General features: G+C 58.5%; 2 protein-coding genes across 5 annotated transcripts; one reads left to right on the forward strand and one right to left on the reverse strand.

The window, feature by feature from the left end:
- Window positions 1-882: 882 nt before the first annotated feature.
- On the reverse strand, window positions 883-11,777 carry AUP1 (AUP1 lipid droplet regulating VLDL assembly factor). 3 transcript variants are annotated; one of them, XM_038178550.2, is made up of 14 exons: window positions 11,621-11,777; window positions 11,200-11,337; window positions 10,583-10,733; window positions 9,489-9,676; window positions 9,329-9,401; window positions 6,304-6,377; window positions 5,340-5,406; window positions 4,648-4,753; window positions 4,173-4,328; window positions 3,837-3,997; window positions 3,545-3,633; window positions 1,301-1,805; window positions 976-1,093; window positions 883-907 (listed from the first exon to the last, which is right to left on the reverse strand). In XM_038178550.2, the coding sequence occupies exons 1-12, from the start codon at window positions 11,668-11,670 to the stop codon at window positions 1,757-1,759; spliced, it is 1,302 nt and encodes a 433-aa protein (XP_038034478.2). In that variant the 5' UTR covers window positions 11,671-11,777; the 3' UTR covers window positions 883-907; window positions 976-1,093; window positions 1,301-1,756. The 3 variants fall into 3 exon arrangements, with proteins under 3 accessions (XP_038034478.2, XP_038034480.2, XP_038034481.2); XM_038178552.2 differs by lacking the exon at window positions 5,340-5,406 and having other exon boundaries at window positions 6,309-6,377; XM_038178553.2 differs by lacking the exons at window positions 5,340-5,406; window positions 6,304-6,377.
- Window positions 11,778-12,126: 349 nt separating this feature from the next.
- Window positions 12,127-20,697, forward strand: HTRA2 (HtrA serine peptidase 2). 2 transcript variants are annotated; one of them, XM_072038007.1, is made up of 8 exons: window positions 12,127-12,479; window positions 14,264-14,468; window positions 14,535-14,729; window positions 14,990-15,022; window positions 15,455-15,563; window positions 16,359-16,428; window positions 19,916-20,011; window positions 20,325-20,697. In XM_072038007.1, the coding sequence occupies exons 1-8, from the start codon at window positions 12,142-12,144 to the stop codon at window positions 20,488-20,490; spliced, it is 1,212 nt and encodes a 403-aa protein (XP_071894108.1). In that variant the 5' UTR covers window positions 12,127-12,141; the 3' UTR covers window positions 20,491-20,697. The 2 variants fall into 2 exon arrangements, with proteins under 2 accessions (XP_071894108.1, XP_038034482.1); XM_038178554.2 differs by having other exon boundaries at window positions 14,264-14,729.
- Window positions 20,698-22,042: the final 1,345 nt, after the last annotated feature.

Here is a 22,042-nt window from a genome sequence, read left to right on the forward strand (position 1 = left end):
CCCAGGCCGGGGTAAAGAAGGGGCACGGAGAGACGGTGTCTCGTGCCACCAACACGACGTCTGTGAGCAGCGGGGCTGCACCGGGGCTCCCTCCGTGCTGAGCAGAGCGACCGAGCCGCCTGTCCCTCGCCGAGCCCGGCTCCTCACAGCGGGTTTGCTGAGGAGGCTGCCAGCCGCTTCCCAATGTAGATCCTGATGGGAGACAGAGACTGTAAGGAACCTGCCTGGGGAGAGCCCGGCTGTGAGGCGTGAAGGCAGCAGCCACAAAGATGACTGCAGCTGCTGGGAAAAGCGGTGGGAGAGCTCCCAAGGAGGAGCAGGAGAGTTCCAAGTTCCTCCCCTCCCAGGGCGACAGCCTCCTGCCAGGGCAGCCAGTGGCCCCAGCAGCAGAGCAGCGCTGCGCCCCGCCAGCACCCGGGGGTCGGTTCTGGCCCTGGCAGACTCACCCCAGTCCCAGCGTCAGCACGTGGCTGAGCAGCAGCGAGGGGATGAAGAGCAGCAGCAGCTCGGAACTGAACAGCCTCTTCTTCCTGCCCACCGCCCCTCCCGGCAGGCTCCACAGCACCGGCTGCGGGGAGCACACGAAGGCAAAGTCCCTGGGAAGAGCGAGCCTTAGGGGCTGCGCAGGAGGGGCAGGCGCAGCGGGAGGGCGCGGGGCACGGCCGGGCCTTACCTCGCGGGCAGCTGCTCGGGGCAGCGGGCACAGCCCCGGCCGAGGGCTGTGGGCAGGCGTCGCCCCGTCCGCTCGGCGTCCTCCGGTGCGTCCCGCTGGGCGCGGGCGGCCGGCTCCGTCCCCGGCAGGGGCTGCGGGCGGCCCGGGGGGGCCCTGCCGCGGGGAGGGGGCCGCTCACCCGCCCGCCCCGCTCCTTCCTCGCTGCGGGCCGGGGGGCTCGGCGCCGTGGGGGCTCTGCGGACACAGCCCGCCGGTCACCGGGCGCCCCCCGGCCCCGGCCCCGCCGCCCGCCCGGCACTCACCCGTCGCTGCCGTCGGGCTCCAGCTGCGCCTCCAGCAGCAGCCGCTCCACGTCGGCGTGGCACGAGGAGGGCGCGGGGTCGGCGCCCCCCGGGCCGCTCCGCAGCTGCACCCAGGAGCCTGCGGGCAGCCGTCAGCGCCGCGCCCGGACCCCCGCCCGGCACCCCCGGCCCGGCGCCCCCCGCCCCGACCCGCGCCCCCCAGCACCCGCCCCGCGCCCCCCTCCCGACCGCCCGCACCCCCCGCGCTGGGCTCGGGACCACCCCGCCGGCTCGGGACCCCCCCCGCCCCCCGGGCCGCGCCCCCCGCCCGCCGCCCCCCGCGCACCGCCGTCCGCCATGGCCCCGGGGTCCCCGCCGCGCTCAGCCCCCGCCGCCACCGGCCCCGCGGCTCCGCCGGTCACGTGACGCCCCCCCCATGTAAATAGAGCCACCGGCACCGGGAGCCCGCGCGTTAAAAGGGCGCCGGCTCCGCCCTGTGGGTCCCACCCGCTGGGTCCGCGCTGAGGGCGGCCTCGCGCTCCGCATCGCCCCTTTAAGCGGCGCCTACGTGCGGCGGGTGACGGCCGCGGCGCGTGCAGAGCTGCACGGAGCCCCGCGCCCCGCCCCCGGCCCCGCCCCTCCCGTCCCCGCACGCCGCCGTTTGCTTCCTGCGCCGTTTTATTGCTGCTGCCGCCACCCGGCCCCGCCGCGCCGGGATCAGCCCCTCCCGGGCCGGGCCGCGCCCCCCAGCCCCGCGCTGCCGCCGCCGCTCCCGGTCCCGGTCCGGTCCCGTCCGCTCCGCTCAGGGGCTGCCGCCGGCCCGCGCCGCGCCGTGCTTCTCGGAGAACCTCCTGCGGGGAAAGCGCGGTCAGGGACCCCCGGGACCGGCCCCGGCCCGCAGCCCCCCCGCCGCCCGGAGGCTCCGCGCAGCAACCGGCGGGGGGCCGGGGGCAGCCCCGGGGCGGGTCGCACCGCGGGACCCCCGCACAACGCCGGGCAGCGCCCCCCGCCCGCCCCGGCAGCAGCACGGGCAGACCAGCGCTGGGCAGGGGAGCCCTCGGGGAGCCCTCGGGGATCCGCAGGGCCCCAGCCGCACGTCCTCCCCCTCCGCCCGGCTGCCCGCCCGGCTCCCGCTGTGCCCCCCCCCTTCCTGGACATGGTCCTGGGCAGGCTCCAGGTGAGGCAGCCTGAGCAGGCACCAGGAACAGGAGACCTCCGGAGGCCCCTGCCCCAACCCTTCTGTAGCTCCCTAACTCCAAAGGCAGTGTAACCTTCTGCAGAACAGCCACCTTCTGTTAGAGCAGCCACAGGGCTACTGTAAGAGCCCTGAATTAAAGGGATCTTTCAGAAAAACAGACCTCTAAATTCCTGCTGACAATGAGCTACCCGCGGTTGTGTGGGACCAGCCCTTTCAATATGGGCACTTGGAATTTGCCTAGCTTCAACATGCAGCCACCGGGATTTCCTCAACTAGCCCTAGTAGGGAGAAACTGACAGTGTCGTAAAGCCATAGGATCTCCACGGTTAAACTGATCCCCGAGTCTTCAGAATCCGCTCACGAGCACTCTGGAGCAAAGCTCAGTGCTACACCCGAACTCGGCACCAGACAGAATCTCCCCTTTACTGCAAGACCCTACTGATCAGGAACCTCCCCTTGTAGCAGTTGGCCTTTTATCTCTCCGGCCTGAACCAAAGGCTGTTATCTCTACCATCTGCTAAGGAGTCAGCCAGGCTCACCTGGAGACACCTAGCCACCAAGAAACCATTGGTTCTGCTGGAAGCTTATTCCACTGATTACAGATTTCCTTCTCAGAAATAAGCCTACAACTTCTAAGCATTAGGTACGATTCTGCTTTTCTCTGCCAGATTAAAGAGCCTGATTCCTTCACCCAGGAAGATAATTACACACAGTGAGCCATCTCATTTACAGTAAACGTAACAGACTTCACTTCCCCTCGTATTATTTTGTGGCTCCTCTCCAAACTTATCCTGAATTTTCAGTATCTTTTCTAAAAAAAGTACCACACGCCAGAATTGGACACTCATCCCAGTACTTGCCTCATCCAGACCAAGCACAGAGGTCAGACTCCCTCCCTGTTCTCTGTTAGTATTCTCCAGCTATGCTAAGATTGATTACACTATCCCTGTTGCCAAACAGCAAGCTTCTTTTCTAAAATGAGCATTCCACAGCATCAATACTATTTTCAACGAAATCTATAGTCTCACAATGACTTCTATCAGTCAAATGTTACACCAAAGAACAAAATCCCCCCCCCTTTTTTTCTTTTTGCTAAGCCTCATTCCTCAGAAACTGTGTTTCTGGCAACCAACTTCTATCCCACCCAGTCCCCACAACCAGAAGCCCGGTGACAGTGCAGGAGACCCGGTGTTTCCCAGGAACAACAATGGGCTACACGCTTGGAAGAGGTGAAGCAGGCAAACACCGGCCTCCTCTGTCCTTCAGCATGGTTCACTGCCCCAGCCCCACCCCGCCTCGATCCAGAGAACAGGTCCCTTGGCGCAGCAAAGGCCGAGCCTTGCTTGGGGCATACCCTCCTGGGGACAGGTGGGGCAGGGGGGCGATGCTCACCTCCTGGCATAGTCGTACAGCGCTCGCTTCCGCTCCTGCAAGGACAGGTGCCGCTCCACCGGGGACTTTGCGAATTGCTTTGTAGCTGGCTGGAACAGAAAACACAAGAGTCATCAGGAGACGGTCAAAGCCAGGAAATCTCCTTATTGGCCCTGTAAGCATCCAGCATGCCAGTTTGGTCTCCAATTTAAAGTGCTCGGTTCCCCTGACATCATGGCTAGTTCCAAACAGGCCATTGTGCTCTGGCTGCAAGCCATCAGAGCAGGGGAAGCATTACAACCACCAAAAGTACCTTGGAAGTAGGCACAGCTACGGAGCCCTGGATGCCAGAAGCAGCTGCAGCCTGGGAGGTAGACGGAGCAGGCAGGTCTGCACCAGCCTCACTTTCAGGGAAGAAGGGCACTCTCCCCTCCAGCAAGTTGGCAATGGTGGTATCCACACAGTTCGTTTGGGCTGTAGGAACACAGAGGATGTGTCAGATAGGAAGCCAAGTTTCCGGACTGTAGCATGCTCTTGCTGCCATCATGCTCCACAGTGCAGCAGGGACAAGGGTTTCTGCTCTCAGGTATCATGGAGACGTGGCATGGAAGGTGATCTGTTCCTGCTAACACCCTAGGCCTGTGCTTACCCAGGTCTGTCCTGATGACATCCAGAGGCACATGAGGCAGCACCTCCTTGACCCGCTGAGCCATTGCTGTGATCCGCACGTCCTCAGGAGCAAAGGACCCAACTCCAGGCAGGCTGGAAGGCATCCTGGGCCTGGCTGCCAGAGGCTGGCTCGAGGCTGCAAGAGAAAGAAGAGTGGGCACAAGAAGGCAGCCTATAGGTACACAGCCTTCAAGTTGCACCAGCTCCACTGCCCCTACGTATGGGGGTGGTAAGCAAGCAGGACCTCCTGCACACCACCACCACATCTGTGCTGAGGAGCGGTGATCCTCTCCTTACAGCTAGCGACACCCACAGCCCAGAGCACGCAGCTACCCCCGTCCCCTGGAGGATGTCACCCCTCTTCTCCTCTCCCACCACGCGTCCGTAACCGAGAGCAGTCTGAGGCTTCCCCAAAGGCAGAGCCTAAGCAGCCATTCCACAGCCTGGACACCCACCTGGGGCAAAGCGGAGAAGCGACGTGTGTCTCAGCCTCTTCATGTGTTCAGCTTTATCTGCTGCAGTGAGCCGTGTGGATACCACACCCAGCTCCATGGCCAAGAGCTGCAGAAATGTAGAGAAGAGTCACATGTACACGGCACACAACATGCATCACCCAGGCACTCTCATCCTGCAGGGAGTGTCAGATGTACAGGCCTGCTTGGAGCCACACTGAGGGGGGAGAGGACAGGGAATTGATTTCTCCAGGTCCTCAGTGATGCATTTCAGTGTTGCATGGAGCACATGAAGGACCAGGAGTATGCAATATCATCCTGCCAAAACAGGCTGACATGGAGATTCGAGATCTTTGGTACAGGAGTTATGATGTACCCAGCACTAAAGGGAAAGGTGGAGAAACAACCACTGTTTGTTTGATTTGTGATATTATGAAAGGGGAGATCTTAGCATGAGAGGTTTGAGCTACATAGGGAGACCCTTGATAACTGGCAGAAAGGATAAACAGGGGATGGCAAGTAGGCCATGGAAACTGAATAATTATTAAGGGGTGATAAATACAGGCCAGAGTCCCCATCACAAATAACACCCATCCAGAAACACCCTTTGCAACTCTCCTTACACCCCACTCTCCTCTGTGACCATCCCAAATTGCAGTAGCCCTACACATCCCTCTCCCACGTCATCCTCCTACCTCCTGAACTCGGAGCGCAAAATCCTCACTCAGTTCTTCAGCTCGTCTGGGGACAGACGGCATCCACCTGAATGGGGACAACAGCACTGGGCTGACTGCCTCACGGGTTGCTGGGGGAGCCAGCCCCATCCGGGACCAACGGTGCAATCCCCACCTCAGCTCTCCCTGCTCACCCCACCTCTCCTCCCACGAGACGAGTGTCAAGCTTTACCACTAGCATTAGGGGCAAGGCATGGCCCATAGGACAAAACCGGCTCATCTGATCTTAACGCTCAAGCAGAACATGCAAGTTATCTCCTAATAACGTTCCCGGAAAGGCCCCAAACGAGGAGATGCTGCCATTTACATGGGAGTAGAAAGCACATCAGCAAGACACGAGCCCGATGCAGCTGGCTTTTCTTTACTGAAGAAACGTTAAAGACTGCTCTTTACCGCAATACCCCAACCCCTAAGTGCACACCGGAAAGAATTCAACTCCAAGCCCCTTCAGCTGCCTCCAGACCCTTATTACACCAAAGCTAATCAGACCTGTCGGGGGCCCAGGTGAGCCTGGACTGTGTCTGAACAACCTCTGCAATTCACAAGGTATTGCAGGGAAGAGACAGATGCTAGAGGACAGAGCTGCCTGCAGGGTGTCGCCCATGGGACACCCTGAGCAGCCCGGAGGTGAATTACAGCAGAGGATCTAACTTCAAAAATATACCCAGCAAACTTGAAATAAAAGCCCCGTGAGACTCGTCTCCTTCACCAACTGAGAGCAGGAATTGAGAGCCCTCTGCACTTCAGAAACTGGCTGGAAGGACCTGGCACAGAACAATAATGCTGGACAAAGCCATGCTGTGATACTACAATGAGGGTGCACGTTAGTGCATGCCAGAAGACCTCTTACTACAGTTGCAAAAAGTCAGGCTCTCTGCCCACCCTAAACCCTGCCCCAAATGCAAGACAGAGAGAGAGATAGTACCTTACTTGATAAACTGTGAAGGGAACAAAGAAGGTCCAGAGCAGCTCTGTAATCCAGGAGGAGTCAGCCACACTCTGGGGAAAAGAGCACAATGAGGTTATGGCCCACAAAACATGAGCTACTCAGGTCTCCCTCGGGGAAGCAGGCGGGCAGAGCAGAGCTAAGGCCTGGCAGTGGGGGACGGATACGTGGGCAGAGATGCAGATGAGTGGGCAAGAGAGAAGGACAAACCCAGAGCACAGTGAGCAAGCCCCAGGGCAGATTCACCTTCATTAGTTCTTGCCAGGCAGAGCAAGAGAGTCAGTTTTCACTGCTCCAAGTCATCTTTTCCTCCCACTAGGACAGCAAGATTTTCCCTCAATATCCCCACATTCTCTACAGGACCGTGCCCTTAGAAAGGACTGACAATGCTTTAAGACCTGTTAACGCTCCCTTAGAATCACGACGGGAATCACACGCTGATGGGAACAGCCCGCGTAATGCCTCAGCTCCCATAAGCTCTCTCTCTCCATTTGCAATGTGGAGTTTTAAGAACGACTCTTCTCTTTGAAGATAAATCATTAAATGCAAGCTGTAATTCATTACTGTCTTCCTATTTCTGAAAAGTAGTAAATAACCTTTTTCCTAAGAAGGACCGCGATGCCTGCCAGAAGAGAGTGGCTGAGCAGCGTCACAGGTGCACGGCAGCAGAGGGCTCTCCGCCCTTCCCAGCCTGCTCAGACTCAGAAGCTGGTCTGACTGTGAGCGCACAGCCAAACTGAAGAGCTCCAGAGAATCCTTCCAACCTAAACTTTTCAATGATTTTAATGAATTTGCTATCAAATGGACGCTGTTTCTAGGATTTCTGTAGTTGGTTACTTTTATCCTGCAGGTGACCAAACTTTCCACAAGCTGGTGAAAACAACACCTCAAAATCTACAGCCCATAACGTAGCTCCCTTGGCTTCTTCTGCCTGTGACCTCATCCTGGACCAAAGCATCATAGCACCAAGACAGGCCTTGCACCTGGTTTATTCAACAGCCTGGAAAAGGTGCTATAAATGAGAGAAGCTCAGAAACCACAGCCAGCAAGGGGAAAATAAAGAATTAATCTCCTGAGTAAACAGTTTTGAGATTTAAGAAGCCTGAAATCAGAAGCCTTATACTGATCCCAAGAGCCAGTCTTCAGAGTAACACTGCTGTGTGCCACAGAGCGACACCTCCCTTCAAGGTTCCAGCCAACTGCAGCTAGAGAAAATTATTTCTTAAACCCTGCCTTGGGCGTTTGCTCAGACTGGCGTCCATGTGCCTATATACTTATGTATCAGATAAGTATCTAAGCAAGCTTTCTGTAAAGCACTGATCGAACCATCCAAAGGATCCCATCTCCAGTCCTGAGAAATTACTGATGATTTAAAATGACATCAGAAATCCACTGGGATTTACTTCGCCAGTTTGTATGAAGGACAAAAAATACTACATCGCTTCTGAAGGTAAAAGTCTGACCCAAGAAATGATTATAAGCAGCACCTTCAACCAAATAAGCAGTTGTGTGCATGTTGTTCTCCCTAACATTCATGAAGGAAGAAGACGGACAGACAAATTTAAAGATTTCCCTACAACTTGTCACATTTCACAGAACTTCTTAGAGGGATCAAAACCATAACAAGACAACATATTCATCACAAACAACCCAGGACAGGGCATCTGTCCCACCTCACTGGAGCAGTCATTCAAAAATTTAAAGTATCATCACTGTTAGAAAACCACATCTTAATCCCAAATTGAACTTGTGTATTAACAGTACCTAGTTTCAGCAGCTGTGTTTTCAGCAGATTGCTGCTGTGTTTTGACAAAAAAAAAAAAAAAAATTCTCACTCTTAAGCAACTTCTCCACTGTGCAAGCAGCTATCCTCAATCTCTCTGCCTTATCTCCGATAAGCTGATTAAGCTGGATGCCTTCAAATCCTGGTCTGTGGGTTGTGCACCATGCTTACAGCCTTCCTGAGCTCCCTCTAGTCCCATTTTCTTAGCAGCAGGGTTACCAGAGCTTTGCAGACTACTGTAGCAGCAGTTGTCACCATTGCACGTGTGCAGCTAACACCCTTTTCCTTACTATACCAGCTGCTCCTCTTGTGCATCCACCGGCTGTGTTAGACTTGTAATATTGGGATTGCCTCAGTAACCCAGCTTGTTCGTTATTCACTAAGGAAATTGTGCCAGCAAGAATCTCAACACCGTGCTCCTGTCCACAGGAGCACTAAATAGCATGTGACAAAGATCTAATGGCTAACAGAATCTCACTTGAAAAATACCTGCCTGCTGAGGTTTTGCTATGGGCAGTGACATTTTGTGACCTGCTGGCAAGTGGCTTTAAACCTATTTAGTGCGTCCTGCCACCTTAAAAAGATGAAAATGGAAAACCCAGTAAAGCATCCAACCAACATAAAACGGGTGTTTTAATCAAGTAAGCCCATAAGCCACATCAAGAAGTAAGAAAATCAACAAAATCTCACTGTAAATAAGATGAGAGCAGTTTTACTGCTGTCAGTTTAGCAGCACTAGTACTCTCGTTGTGAACTTTGCCACTTTTCTGAAGCTAACATTGCATCATTACATATCTGCACTTAGGAAACATGAATTCAAGAACCTGATTTGGAGAGCCTTGCAAAACTTTCAGTACGTCACTCAGTCTCTAGGGGGGCTGCAGTTCTTTCAAAACATTTTAAAAGAAGGGAACTAACCAAAAGGGTGTAAGACACCGATGGTCATGGAAGCCAGACAGCATATTGTTAGACAGCCAAGCCACTAAGAATGTCTACCAAAACTGAGCGTAACTAAAAGAACGTTGATTTAGTTAGCTCAAGTTCTCCAGAAAAGGCAGCTGAAAAGCAAACTGCAAACATGAGAAGCTCATCCCAGGATGACAGGGAACCAGGCCAGGCTGCGCTACCCACAGCCTTCAAAGCAGAAGCGAAGTTAGCGACACCACGGACACCCTGACACAGCTGCCAGAACTCCTCCTTGCCCAGCACCACCAGACTCACCACGGTGATCAAAGGCCTCTGAACCTGTAGGGCAACTGGCTGCACCACGTCCAAGATTGAGAACGGCCAAGAGCTGAAAAGGAAGAGGACAGCTGCCAGTGAACCCCGAAGCTGAAAGAACCCCAAAGACAGGTGCTGCAGGAGCACTCGTTCCTAGCACCTGAAGCGGAGCAAGCCGGCCCGGCCGTTGGTGGCAGCCTCCTCGGGGAAGAGCAGCAGCGGCGGGTTCTCTCTGTGTGATGAATACGCCTTCAGGGAATCCACCAGCTCTGCCCGGCTGCCTGTCACTCCCAACTCCATGAACCCCCGTGACCAGCAGATGAAGCCAGGAGCACCATTCAACGCAGGCTGTGGGAAAAGATAAGAACAAGGAAGAAATGACACCCTGTCCTCCCTTCAAGGCCTACTTTCTCAGGTGATAACGGGAGATGAAGCTTCTGCTTATTAGTAAAAATGCCTCTGGGGGCTGAGGGAGCAACCTATATGCTAAAAATGCTAGCAGCAGAGAATGTGCTACCACCAGGTTTCAGTGGCAGCTCTGGCCCATTTCCTGGGAATTTTAATTCCCGATCCTCAGTTCAGATCATATCCCATCCACCTGAGAAACAAACTGCTCCCCGCCCTGGGTGACGGCCACGTTCCCCATGTTTTCTCTAGGAGCTCCCAATACGCTTGGCGAAGGATACACTGCTTCCAAGAGTTACTTTTCTCCAGGTAAGGACCCAATCTACTGCCATTCAGGACATATTATACTAGTTAACTCCCAGACACATTTGAGGCCTACAGATTCAGGAACTCCATACACAGGAAACTTTGTAAGAATGCAGGGAAAGTTACACAGCTGCCAGCCCAACACAACCCGAGCACACTGCTTGGGCGCAGCTCCTCTTGTTGTTGCCCGTGCAGGGCAGGCGGCACCCAGACACGGTACCCAGCGCTGTGAGAAAAGCCCACAGCCAACCCTGCTTTGGACATCACCTATTCCAAGGGCCACGAAAAGATACAGATGCTAGAAAATATCCAGTCTCAACAAAATCCCTCCCCCCTGTTACCCTCACCTTGTTTCAGTTTGTCACGCAAGCATGAAACCAAGCCTCAGGAAATAAAAAGAGTCATGACTCAAACAATCCTAGGTTAACCCACAAGAACTCAAAAAGCTCAGGGCAATACCTGAATTCTGAAACAGCTCTCTGCGCACTTCTCATGCAGAGAGATGTTTCCAGACCCACCGTGCCCTGGCTCTGTGTTGCTCACCGTGTTACATGAGGTCAGGAGGTTGATGACGTTGTGATCGAATTGTGTCACGTGGTTGGCAATGTACACCTGCACGTTGGCGTCCCGAAGCCGGGGATCGCTTTGCTGCACAAACAATCCCAGCACTGAGCACATCACACGTACAATAAACCTACAGCGGAGAAAAAAGGTTTCCTCAAGTCCCACAGTCTGAGCAACAGCTGTCTCAGAGCACCCTACGAACAAGAACCTAGGAACTTATGTGATTTGGAAACATATACTGGTACAAAACGGTGACGGTGTGGCAGGTGTATGGGCCAGGAGTTGTTAGGGGGCTGCAGCTGGAGCCAGAAGCTGCCAGCACACACCACGGGGCAGCAAACCACGCAGCCTCCAGGCAGGACATGCAGCGATCCACGTGCTCCAGATCGAACCTTGAGCACACAAGAGCAATTGCCAGCTTTGATCTTGGCAGGAAGGCGCCTTTATAGGTCCCTGGGACAAAATGTTCTTGAAGCACAGCTCCTGTAAACCTCTGCCCGAGCCCAGCCTCCATGACTCAGGCCCCCAGCCCGGGCACCCCCCCCAGCCCCACCGGGTGCCCGCACGCTGCCCCCCTTCCCCCCGGGCTCACGCACCGCCGCACGACGCTGTCGGGCAGGATGCAGCTGACCAGGAAGACGTGCACACCGATGAAGAGGCGGAGGACGAGCAGGCAGAGCCCCACGGGCGCGTAGAGCAGCAGCGCCAGGAGCAGGAACCCATCGGTCGGCAACCTGCGGGGCACAGCGCAGCGCCCGTAGCCGGAGGGCGCCAGGGCGGCCCGTGGCACGGCCGGGTCATGGAGAGACACCCCCGGCGGCACCCCCGGCCTCACCTCCGGCCTCGCTCCCGGCTTCGCCCCCGGCCGCCCGCTCGGGGCGCACCGTACGGGGCCCAGCGAGACCCCCGGCCCGGCCCCCGCCCCCCCGGGCCGCCCCTTCCCGCCGGGCTGCCCAGGGGCGCCCCCCGGCCCCCGCGGCGGAGCCCCAGCGGCACGCGGCTGCCCCCGGCGCTCACCGGTGCGAGTCGAAGAGCCGCTCGGGGCCCGGCGCCGCGCCCGGCTCCATCCCCACGCGCTCGGGGCCTCAGCGCCGCCCGCCGCCCGCCGCCATCTTCCGCCGCCACCCGCCCGGCCCGCGCGGGGCAGCCTGGGAGGGGCGGCGCTGTCCCGGCGTGCACCGCGCCGCGGCCCTTCCCCCCCTCACACACTCCCCCCCCACTTTGCCGGGGTCCCGGCGCTCGGGGCCGACCCGCGCTGCCGCTACCGGAGCGCCCCGCGCCGGGACGACCTCTGCCGGCAGGCCCGCCGGGCTGAGAACTACAACTCCCAGCGTGCCCCGCGGTGGAACGGTGCCTGCCGACAGGCGTACGGGGCCGAGAACTACAGCTCCCGGCGTGCCCCGCGGCGCAAGGCACCTCCCGGCAGGCTTGCCAGGGTCAGAACTACAACTCCCAGCGTGCCCCGCGGCGCAAAGCGCCTCCCGGCAGGCTTGCCGAGCTTAGAACTACATCTCCCGGCACGCCCCGCGGCTGGCAGCATGGCGGCGCTGGCGCGGTGGGCGCGGGCCGGGCCGTGGGCGGGCGCGGCGCGCTGGGGCCGGGCGCTGCGCGGGGCCGCCGGGACCCCCCCGCCGCCGCCTCCCCCCCCGCCCCCGCCGCCCCCTCCCCCCGTGGGGCGCCAGGCGCTGGCGGCGGCGCTGGGCGCGGGGGCGGCGGCGCTGGCGGTGCTGTGGGCCCGGCAGGCCGAGGGCCGCCCCCCCGCGCTGAGCGCCGCCGTGCCCGCCCCGCCCGCCTCGCCCCGCGCCGCCTTCAACTTCATCGCCGATGTGGTGGAGAAAACGGCGCCGGCCCTGGTCTACGTGGAGATCGTGGGCAGGTCCGGGATGGGGGGGGGGGGCTCTGAGGGGGGCTCTGAGGGGGGGCTCTGAGGGGCGCGGAGCTGGGGGCTGCTCGGGGCAGGGCCGGGGGCAGGGCCGGGGGCTCGGGGGGCTTCGTCACCCGACTCGGAGCTAGGGCAGGCGGCGTCCGCTGCTGTCCCCTCATCGGCACGGCCGCTGGGCGGAGGGGCCGGTCAGGTGAAGTTGGACAGGTGAGGTTGGCTGCCCCGCGTTTCGGTCGTGGTGTTGTTGAAGGCTGTTGTGGTATTTTCCTCTTCCCAGCCCTCAGGAGCCTTCCTTAGGCACTGGGACTGTTTGAAGAGCGCCAACAGCAGACTCAAAGGGACACCAAGCTGGGGGATGTGTCGGTCTGCTGGAGGGTAGCGAGGCCCTGCAGGGGGACCTGGGCAGGAGGGGTCAATGGGCAGAGGCCAAGGGATGAGATTCAGCAAGGCCAAGTGCCAGGTCCTGCGCTTGGGGCACAACAACCCCATGCAGCGCTGGGGGCAGAGAGGCTGGAAAGCTGTGCAGAGGGAAAGGATCTGGGGGTGCTGGTCAATGCTCACCTGACCATGAGCCAGCAGTGTGCCCAGGTGGCCAAGGCCAATGGCATCCTGGCCTGTATTAGAAATAGAGTAGCCAGCAGGAGCAGGGAGGTGATCATCCCCCTGTACTCAGCTGTGGTGAGGCCGCACCTCGAGTACTGTGTTCAGTGCCGGGCCCCCCACTACAAGAAAGACATCAAGGCCAAGTGATTTGTCCGGTGAAGGGCCTGGAACACAAGTCCTATGAGGAGCGGCTGAGAGAACTGGGGTTGTTTAGTCTGGAGGAGGCTCAGGGGAGACCTCACTGCACTCTGCAACTACAGTTGCGGGGAGCTGGGGGTCGGCCTCTTCTTGCAGATCAACAGCGATAGAACGGGAGGGAATGGCCTCAAGTTGTGCCAGGGGAGCTTCAGGCTGGAAATGAGGAGACGTTTCTTCTCAGAAAGAGCAGTCAGGCGTTGGGACGGGTTGCCCAGGGACATGGCAGCATCACTGTCCCTGGGGTGTTTAAGGGAAGGTTGGATGTGGTGCTGAGGGACACCGAGGGGTCATTTCTACTGCAAAAACACAGCTTTGCTTCTCACAGTTTAGTGGGTGATGGTGGTAGGGGGTGATCTTGGAGGTCTTTTTCAACCTCAGTGACTCTGTGGTCAGCCTGCCGCACGCTGTCTGGTCCCACGGGCTTGTGTGTGTCTCGTTGGCCTCAGTGGTCCCCTCCTGAGCTTCTGTGTCACGCTGCCTTCCCACAGATCCTGCCTTCTGGCACAGCAATTTAGGATTCCTGAGAAACAAAGGGTACAGATGTACCCTTCCCCTCCTAGGTGGTTCTTACCTGCTCCAAGGCAAAGCTCTGTGTTCAGGTTTCTTCTTTCCCTAAGTCCCTGCCTGTTTTTCCTACAGAACCTGCACTGTCCCATGCAGCTCTCCAGTCAGGTGTGCTTCCCACCACATCCCTGTGGTCCTCACGGGGTTACACCTTTGCTATTGCGTGTGGCTTTGTGGCTCCTCCTGCTTGTTCCCCCACTGTGTGCACATCTGTGCAGACCCCTGGGATGGGTGCCTGTCGGGGGGAGGTGAAGGAGCCCCCGCATTGTGCCGCCCCCCAGGTACTGCTCCCTGCTGCTCTCCAGGCCTACCAGCCCGGGCACCCGGCCTGCCTGGGCTCCAGCTGCTGCCCCAGGTCCCCACCGGTCCCCTCCGGGTCCCTGCCACCCCCGTGACCTCCGCCCACCTTGCAGGCACCCGTTTTCGGGCCGTGATGTGCCCATCTCCAATGGCTCGGGTTTCCTGGTGTCTCCGGATGGGCTCATTGTGACCAACGCACACGTGGTGGCAAACCGGCGGCGCGTGCGGGTGAAGCTGGCCAGCGGGGAGCAGTATGACGCGGTGGTGCAGGACGTGGACCAGGTCGCAGACATCGCCACCATCAAGATCAAGCCCAAGGTGCGTGTTACTGCTGCAGGGGTGCTCCCTGGGCAGCTCTCCGCTCACCCTCTCCCTCTCTTCCAGCGCCCGCTGCCCACCCTGCCCCTCGGCCGCTCCTCCGAGGTGCGCCAGGGAGAGTTTGTGGTGGCCATGGGCAGCCCCTTCGCCCTGCAGAACACCATCACCTCCGGCATCGTCAGCTCCGCGCAGCGCGGCAGCCGGGAGCTGGGTCTGGCCGCCTCTGACATGGAGTACATCCAAACCGATGCTGCTATCGACGTAAGGGAGCCGGGGGGACGCGGTGGCTGGCACCCCTTCCCACGGCCCTCCCTGGGAAGGGGGAGCTAGGGAAGGGCTCTGGGTGCTGTGAGGTCCGAGGAAGCTGGGCGTGGAGGGCTGGGAGAAGGGGGTTTCTGGCTGGTGACCTGGCTGTTTCGTGGCCCGACCCCTGTTCCCTGGGCTCTGCCTCCTTGCTGAGGGTTGGGCTGTTTGAGGGTGTCTCTTTCACGGCCTATTCACTGCTCTCTCTCCTGCTGCAGTTTGGGAACTCCGGGGGTCCCCTCGTCAACTTGGTAAGTTCTCCCACGGGTATGCTGGTGGGCTCTGCCTCCTGGGGCTGGGTGCTCTCGGTGGCAGCGCTGTGCGGGCGCTCGCAGCTGTCGGGGAGGAGGGGACTGTGCATGCTCCAGTCTCCCTGAGGAGGGAGCAGGGAATGAGCCTAGGGTGGGAGCCCTGCTTGGTCCTGTTCAGCAGCTGCTCTGGGGAGCCCACACCGATGGAACTTGCACGGCAGAGCCAAACCTCGCCGTGGTGAGGCCAGCATGGCTGATGTTCTCAGGGCGTGGGGAGGGTTGCATGGCTGCAGCCTCTGGGGCCCGTCCCTGCCCAGCCTCAGGCAGGCTGGGGAGGGATGGGGGCACAGGCAGGGCTCTGGGTTTGCGTTCTGCTTCCCCTCCTCTCCATAAAGGTGAGGGCTGGAGAACATTGTGCCCTTTTCGCTGCAGGATGGAGAAGTGATTGGAGTGAACACCATGAAGGTGACGTCAGGCATCTCCTTTGCCATCCCCTCAGACCGGCTGCGGAAGTTCCTGCAGAAGGAGGAACAGCGCAAAAGTGAGTGGGGTGCCTCCCCGTTCAGGTGCTGGGGGAAGGAGGGCAGGAGGAGGAGGGTGGAAGCAGGAAGCACTGGCCTAGCTGGACTCTCAGAACTTCTTCAGAGAGAAGGGCACACGTAGCAGGAGGAAGTGTTGTGTGGGGGTAAGATTATTCCGTCTGGCATGAAGCAGTGAGTGCTTTTCTCAGGGGAAAGCTGTGTGCTGCTTCTGTGGCCACAGAGCATGAAATAACTGGCCCCAAGGAGGATGCTGGCCTGCTGCTGCTGCAGATAAAGACTTTCAGAGCGTCCCAAGTAGCTTGCAGCTAAGTCCCCAGAGAGTAGGTGAGCACACCGTGTCTTGAGATTCAAGAAGGGGAAGGATGAGCTGGACCCTGGAGGCTACTTAGCCCTGTGGGTACTGCCAAGGTAAAGAACAGAAACACAAGTACAGAAGTCAGCTGTATCATAAATGACAAGTGGTTAACTTAGTCCTGTAGAACAGTGCCTGTTTTTTTTTTTTCTTAGGGTTTTTGATAATTTGTTTAATGCAGATTCTTGTTATCTGATTCTGTGTTAATGTTATGGAGGGATGCTCTCAGGCCAAACAACCACAACTCAAACCAAGAGAGCAAAGTGTGCAGTGCCTGTAGAGCTGCTAAAGGAACTGACGTTTTGTGTTGGTAGGGGATCAGAACCACTGTGCAATGTCTGCTGGGAGGTGCGTGTGCTTTGTGATCTGCCTGGCTCAGCCCGGTGCTGTTTTGAGCGTGTCTGTTTGCAGCTCTGCCATTTGATGTCCCTTCCATCGGCAGGCTCTTGGTTCGGTAACGCCGAGACAAAGCGCCGTTACATCGGGGTGATGATGCTGACTCTTACGCCCAGGTATGTGCTCTGAGATCAGGGGCCAGCAGGCCAGCCTTGTGGGGGCATGGTGACTGCGAGGGGCTCTTCCAAACCAACTGGCAGTGCCAGGTTTGGGGAGAATTGTCTTCGCAGCTCAAGCATTTAAATTCCAAAATCTCTTTGCTGGTGGTGTGTTTAGACTCTAAGTTGTGTGTCAGGGGTAAATTAGAAACCTGCACATTTCTATGCTTGTGGCAGAACATGCAAGCAGATAAAAAGTCCCTAAGTTTACCACATCGGTGTCTTAATCCTCATTAAGAGGAGTTCTGCGAAGAGCCCTTGCAACGCCCTTGCCTGAATGGGCAGCCACCAGAAATGTGTAATTAGTAGACATTCATTGTGCCAACTGAAAGTTGTGATGAAAACGTTGGGCAGGTTGTGCTCTGTGCGAGGAGGGCTCTGGCAGGCGGATTGCAGCGGTGCAGAAGCAGTTCTAGGATCTGGCACTTCCAGAACAAGGAGTGGCAGAGGTGCCTGCGGTAGAGTTCACTGCCTGGGGCAGGAGGGGAGGGGTAGGAGAGCAGGCTGTGCTGGCACACACAGCATGGCTGTCTCCCGGAGGGCCGTGTGAGGGTGTTGCGTGTCAGGATGAAGCTGGGTGCTGCCTCTGGACAGAAATCATGGTCCTAACCAGCATGGCACCGGCAAGGACCCACGACATAGGAGCCAAACCAAGCACCCTGGGGCGGAGCACTGGGTGGCCCTGCACAGAGCATTGCCTGGCGCTGCAGGCCCTGGGAGGGAACTGCTGCAGCTCTGTCTGATCTCCTGCCTGTGGCCTCGTAGATGCAGCTGTCAGCAGAGCGCTGGATCTTCACTCTCATCTCTGAGCAATTTCCTTTTCAAAGGCAGAGTGTCTGCTTTGCTTTCTTGGCTGTTGTAGCTACCTCTCAAGAGATTCTTGGGGCTCAACACGTTAGCGGGTTTGATGCTTGCCACGTGCTTGCCAGAAACACATTTGAGGGCTGTGCTTCTGCCCTTGCTACAGCTCTGGTGGCTCCTGTGTGGTTGGCTGGGATTGTGCACTGCACACCACCAGCGGTCTTGGTTCCTTGGGTGGGCACACAAACAGGAGGAGATGCGCGGCACCTCCTGAATTTTGGGGCAGCAGGGTGGGCGGGGAACACTGTCAGCACCGGTGGCATGCCCAGCAGATGGTGCTGGTGCTCAGCACGAGAGCTGCAGCTGGGGCAGCGTGCTGCGGAACGGGACACCATGGGGAACAGGCTGTGGTGAGGGTTCATGCTGCCAGCCAAAGGTGGGGCTCTGATCAGAGGGCAGAGCCCATATGGGCACCCTGTTTTCTCCCATGAAAAGTCCTTGCTGAGATTCGCATGGCTCTCTAGAGAGGAGAGAAAAATACAGCTAGGGAAGTGTCTTCTCAAATAATATTTAGTGTAGAGCTGGTGAGGCTGAGCTCCTGCTGTTGTGCCTTATAGCATGGAGTAAGCGAGGGCTGAGCAAGGGACTTGGGGAACAGAAAAGGAAATAGGTGCTGACTGTTGGGAACAGGTCCTATGTGAAACAGGAGCTGGTGGGGGACATTACTAGAGAGATGTTAAAACATGGGTTGGTTCTTCATGCTGCGTGCAGTAGAACTTGCTGATGTTGTAGGATTTAAAAGAGCAACCCTTACAGAAGCAAAATCTTACTGGCTGTCAAAAGCTCAGATGCAGCATTTCAGCTCAGGAGCTTCCAGAGCAGGCAGCTGGGGAGGGAGCTGTCTCATCCGCAGCAAGAGGTGCAGGAGATGGGTGGTGGTGCAGGCAGGCCCTTGATCTGACCGTGTGTACCAGGGCTGGCTGGGGAGGAGGTGATTTTCTGCATAGAATCTCACAGGAGGCTGTGTCTTGGATTAGTGACCAAAGCAGTGTTGGTAACACCAGTGCTTTAGCTGTGAGCACTGCATGCACAGTACCAAGGCCCTCTGCGTTCCTCGTGCTTCTTCCCACTGGGAGGGGACACCAGCGGGACGTGCAGACCACACGGCGCTGTGCCCAGCAGTAAAACTGGGGGAGCTGCTCAGGGGCTGGCTGGTGCCAGTCTGCAATGGGAGGCGCTGATACCTCTGCATCCCTTGTGGTTTTGTTTGCTTCCTCCTTTCTTTGCTTGCTGACTTGTCTTTACCTCAGCTCACAAATTTTCTTGCTTCTGCCCTTCTGATTCCATCCCCCGTCCCGCTGGGGGGGGTGACTGAGCGCCCGGGTGGGGGCTTACCTGCTGGCTGGGGCTGACACCCCACCGCAGCCTGTTCCAGCCTCTCATGGCATGAAGGCACAAAACTGTGGGTTTGTTATGTTTGTGGAGACACCTGCCGAAGGGCACGCCTGGTTCTGTGTTAGTGACGGAGGCGAAGCAGGCTGGTCGTGGTAAGTACGCAGCTCACATCGCATCGGTCGTCCTGCTGACAGGACGAGGGGCGATGGGCACAAACTGAAACACGTCAGATTCCAGCTGAATGCAATAAATCGCTTTTTTTTTTTTTTTCCAATTGTGATGGTGTTCAAACCCTGGTGCAGGCTGACTAGGGGTGCATGGAGTTTCCCTTCTGGGAGGCATCCAACACCGAACTGGATGCAGCCCTGAGCAGCCCATTCTGGCTGCCCCTGCTTGAGCAGGGTGTTGGACAAGGTGGCCTCTGGAGCACCCTTCTAAGCTCATCAGTGCTGTGATACTGCGGAATGAAGAAGGGACAGCAACTCACAAAGATCTGTGCGAAAGTACTGTGCAACAGGGGTTCAGCATAAACCCGCGTAAAGCGGGGAGTCAGCTGATGGAACGGGTACCTGGTGGGGAGCAAGGAGCTGGGTGCAGGATTTTCTGGGCTTACAGTGGATCAGAGCTGGTACAGTATTTGAGAGAAATTCACAGAGAGCAGTTCACATGGTGCACAGCTGTGAGGTCCAGCTGGAGCGCTGTGTCCACTGCTTTCAGGAGCAGGTAGCATCCGGATAGGAGCAGAGAGGTGCAGAATTCAGAACTAGGGTTAGAAAACCTGATCTGGAGGAACTGCTATTGTTCAGTCTAGACTCCGGGGGAGAGATGTAGGCGTACCTCTACTTGACACATCTGGCAAAAGGAGGGGGCATAGCTTTTCTCCTGTGACCTATCTGCAGGAGAGAGAAGTGAAACCATGGTAGGGGAGGTGCAGATCTGATACCAGGAAAAGCTGTCTGACATGGGGCTGCTCAGACATGGGGAGTGCATCACCAGAAGCTGGGAGCCAGCCGGCCGCAGCTCTGGTAGTTTCCAGCTCTCCCTGGCGTGCCCAGGACTTACATCCTCTCTAGTTGTTGGCAGAAATATGGTGGTGTTTGGGTGCCCCCAGGGTCTGCAGCTGGTCAGTTCTGCAGCAGCACAGAAGGAGAGGTTCTGCACCACATTCCTCAAGCCTGCGCAGTCATAGCCAGGCAGGAACCCTGCTCTGCTCCCCAGCTCCTTACGATGCTGATTTTTCACTCTGCAGCATCCTAGCTGAGCTGAAGCTACGTGACCCCAGCTTTCCCGATGTTTCCTACGGAGTGCTGATCCACAAGGTGATCATCGGCTCCCCAGCCCATCAGTAAGTGCCGAGCTGTGCCTCGGGGGTTGGCATAGGAACAAGTACACGGGGTGGGGTGTATTTATCTCCATGTGGTTTGCCCCAGAGCAGCAGGGGTTGGGCCCTGCAGACCACTCAGTCTACAGGAGAAGCTGACCGGTGGCTCTTGCCTGGGCTTAACATTTGGCCAAGCTACCTGCGGAGCTGGAGGAATGCCTGGCACAACAGCCCCAGCTTCCTGGAGTGCCTGGCTCTCCTTCCTGCCCGGAGGATGAAGCCGCAGACAGGCGTCTGCTTCGCCTGCTGTGCACTCCTGACTTCCTTCTCCCTCCAGGGCAGGGATGAAGGCAGGCGATGTAGTGCTGGAGATCAACGGGCAGGCAACGCGCCGCGCAGAGGATGTCTACGAGGCAGTGCGGACACAGCAGAGCCTGGCCTTGCTGGTGCGCCGTGGTTACGACACTTTGCTGGTGAGCGTCGTCCCCGAGGTCACGGAGTAGCCGTGCTGCAGCGCAAACCGCCGTGAGCGCTGGCTGGCAGTGCTGGCCGAGAGCCGAGGACACAGGACTGAGACACATCTGTGTGCCCGCTGGGGAGAGACTGAGAGCTTGCGACGGACTGAGGGGCCAGGCAGGGGGCACGGCAGCGGGATGGACTCAGTGTGCAACCACTCCCCTCCCTGCTCAAATAAAGCACTTTTCTAGGGAGCCCCTCGGTGCTGCTTGGCCTCCTTCCTGTAGGCACAGGGTGTCCTGCATGAAGCCTGGGAGTGGTGGGCTGTGTGGGACCCTGTCCCTCCTGTCAGCCCGCAGCAGTGGGAGGACCAGCAACCTCCCCTGTGCTGGGGGAGAAGCATCCTAACACCCCCTCAGCACCTGCATGGGCTGCGGTTGGACTCCATAACGCACGGGCTTGCATCAGGCCGTGGCTCCACAGGCCTCCTTCTCTGCTAGTGAGGGGCCCTGGGGCTGTTGCGGGGCCGGGCTTTGCAGTTCAGGGCTGTCACCACCTTCCTCACATGCAGGCTGAGATGGGCCTGGGCAGAGCTCGCTGATGGGGGTGTTCCCACAAGGCCTCAGGGAGGGGGCTGATGTTTTCCAGGTCAAATCACTCCCATGTGGAGCATTGCAAAATGCTCCAGTGTCAGTGTCCACATCTACTCCTTGGACACAGCTCTCTGGGTCGCAGTGAAGGGGTCTTCAATGTCATGGCCAAGCCAGCTTACGATCTGGCAGGAGTAGCACAGCGCCAGCCCCGATTTGGGAGAGCCTGTGAGAGGGCTGCGTGTGCCTTCTGGGCCCCCTCCCTCCTTCCCTCCCCTGGCCGGCATCTCTGCGCCAGAGCGCTGCGCTCCCACGCACGCAGCGGCCCCTGGGGACCCGACGGGCCCTCTGTTGCCTGGCCACGCTCCCTCCCTCCCTGTCCTCTGCAGCTGGCGGCCAAGAGCCTGTCTGCACTGGGAAGGAGCAGCCCAGGCTGTGCTCGCCTTCCTGGAAGAGCCCTGCTCCGCTCCAGCCCCAGCGCCCCTGCCAGCAGCTGTGGGAGGCAGGGAGCTGCTGGGGCTGGGGGGCCGGAGGGGCTGCACCAGGGCCCAGCTCCAGCATCAGGAGTGCAAGCGTCCAGCCAGGCTGTACCCGTGGAGGGACTCCCAAGCCCTCGTGCACCCGTCATTTTTAGGTGATGAAGGAAGCACAGTTCCTTGGGGGTGCTGCGGCAGAGGGCGGCTCAAAGCACTGCTCCCTGCGTGCCCGTGCCTCCCACGCGGAGAACAGGCCTCCTTTCAGGCTGGCCCTGGCCTCACCAGTGGAATTTGTTCCCCGGCAAGCCCCAGCCGTGGGGAGGGGCGGCCACTCGCAGGGGAAATAGCACAGACGTTTCTTGCATAGCTGTTCCGGCAGCGCTGACCGCAGCGCTTTCCAGTGCTGGAGCCAGGGCCTGCCCGGTGCCAGCTGCCCCTCTCCTCCCCTGGTCTGCCCCCAGCAGAGGCTGGAGCTGCTCCTCTGCACTGCTCAGACACGGCCAGAGCCTCTGGCTGAAGGACAAGAGCTGCAG

Source organism: Anas platyrhynchos, chromosome 4, assembly GCF_047663525.1.
Source record: "Anas platyrhynchos isolate ZD024472 breed Pekin duck chromosome 4, IASCAAS_PekinDuck_T2T, whole genome shotgun sequence".
NCBI lineage: Eukaryota > Metazoa > Chordata > Aves > Anseriformes > Anatidae > Anas > Anas platyrhynchos.

What these genes read in the sequence shown, in the direction of transcription:
- AUP1 (XM_038178550.2), bottom strand. Translation starts at nt 11,670, where the DNA reads ATGGAGCCGGGCGCGGCGCCGGGCCCCGAGCGGCTCTTCGACTCGCAC. An exon ending in AGAGGCCTTTGATCACCGTG is followed by an intron (nt 6,378 to 9,328) that starts GTGAGTCTGGTG and finishes TCTTTTCCCCAG; the next exon opens with AGTGTGGCTGACTCCTCCTG. An exon ending in TGTCATCAGGACAGACCTGG is followed by an intron (nt 3,998 to 4,172) that starts GTAAGCACAGGC and finishes GTGTTCCTACAG; the next exon opens with CCCAAACGAACTGTGTGGAT.
- HTRA2 (XM_038178554.2), top strand. Translation starts at nt 12,142, where the DNA reads ATGGCGGCGCTGGCGCGGTGGGCGCGGGCCGGGCCGTGGGCGGGCGCG. An exon ending in AAACCGATGCTGCTATCGAC is followed by an intron (nt 14,730 to 14,989) that starts GTAAGGGAGCCG and finishes CTCCTGCTGCAG; the next exon opens with TTTGGGAACTCCGGGGGTCC. An exon ending in ATGCTGACTCTTACGCCCAG is followed by an intron (nt 16,429 to 19,915) that starts GTATGTGCTCTG and finishes TTCACTCTGCAG; the next exon opens with CATCCTAGCTGAGCTGAAGC.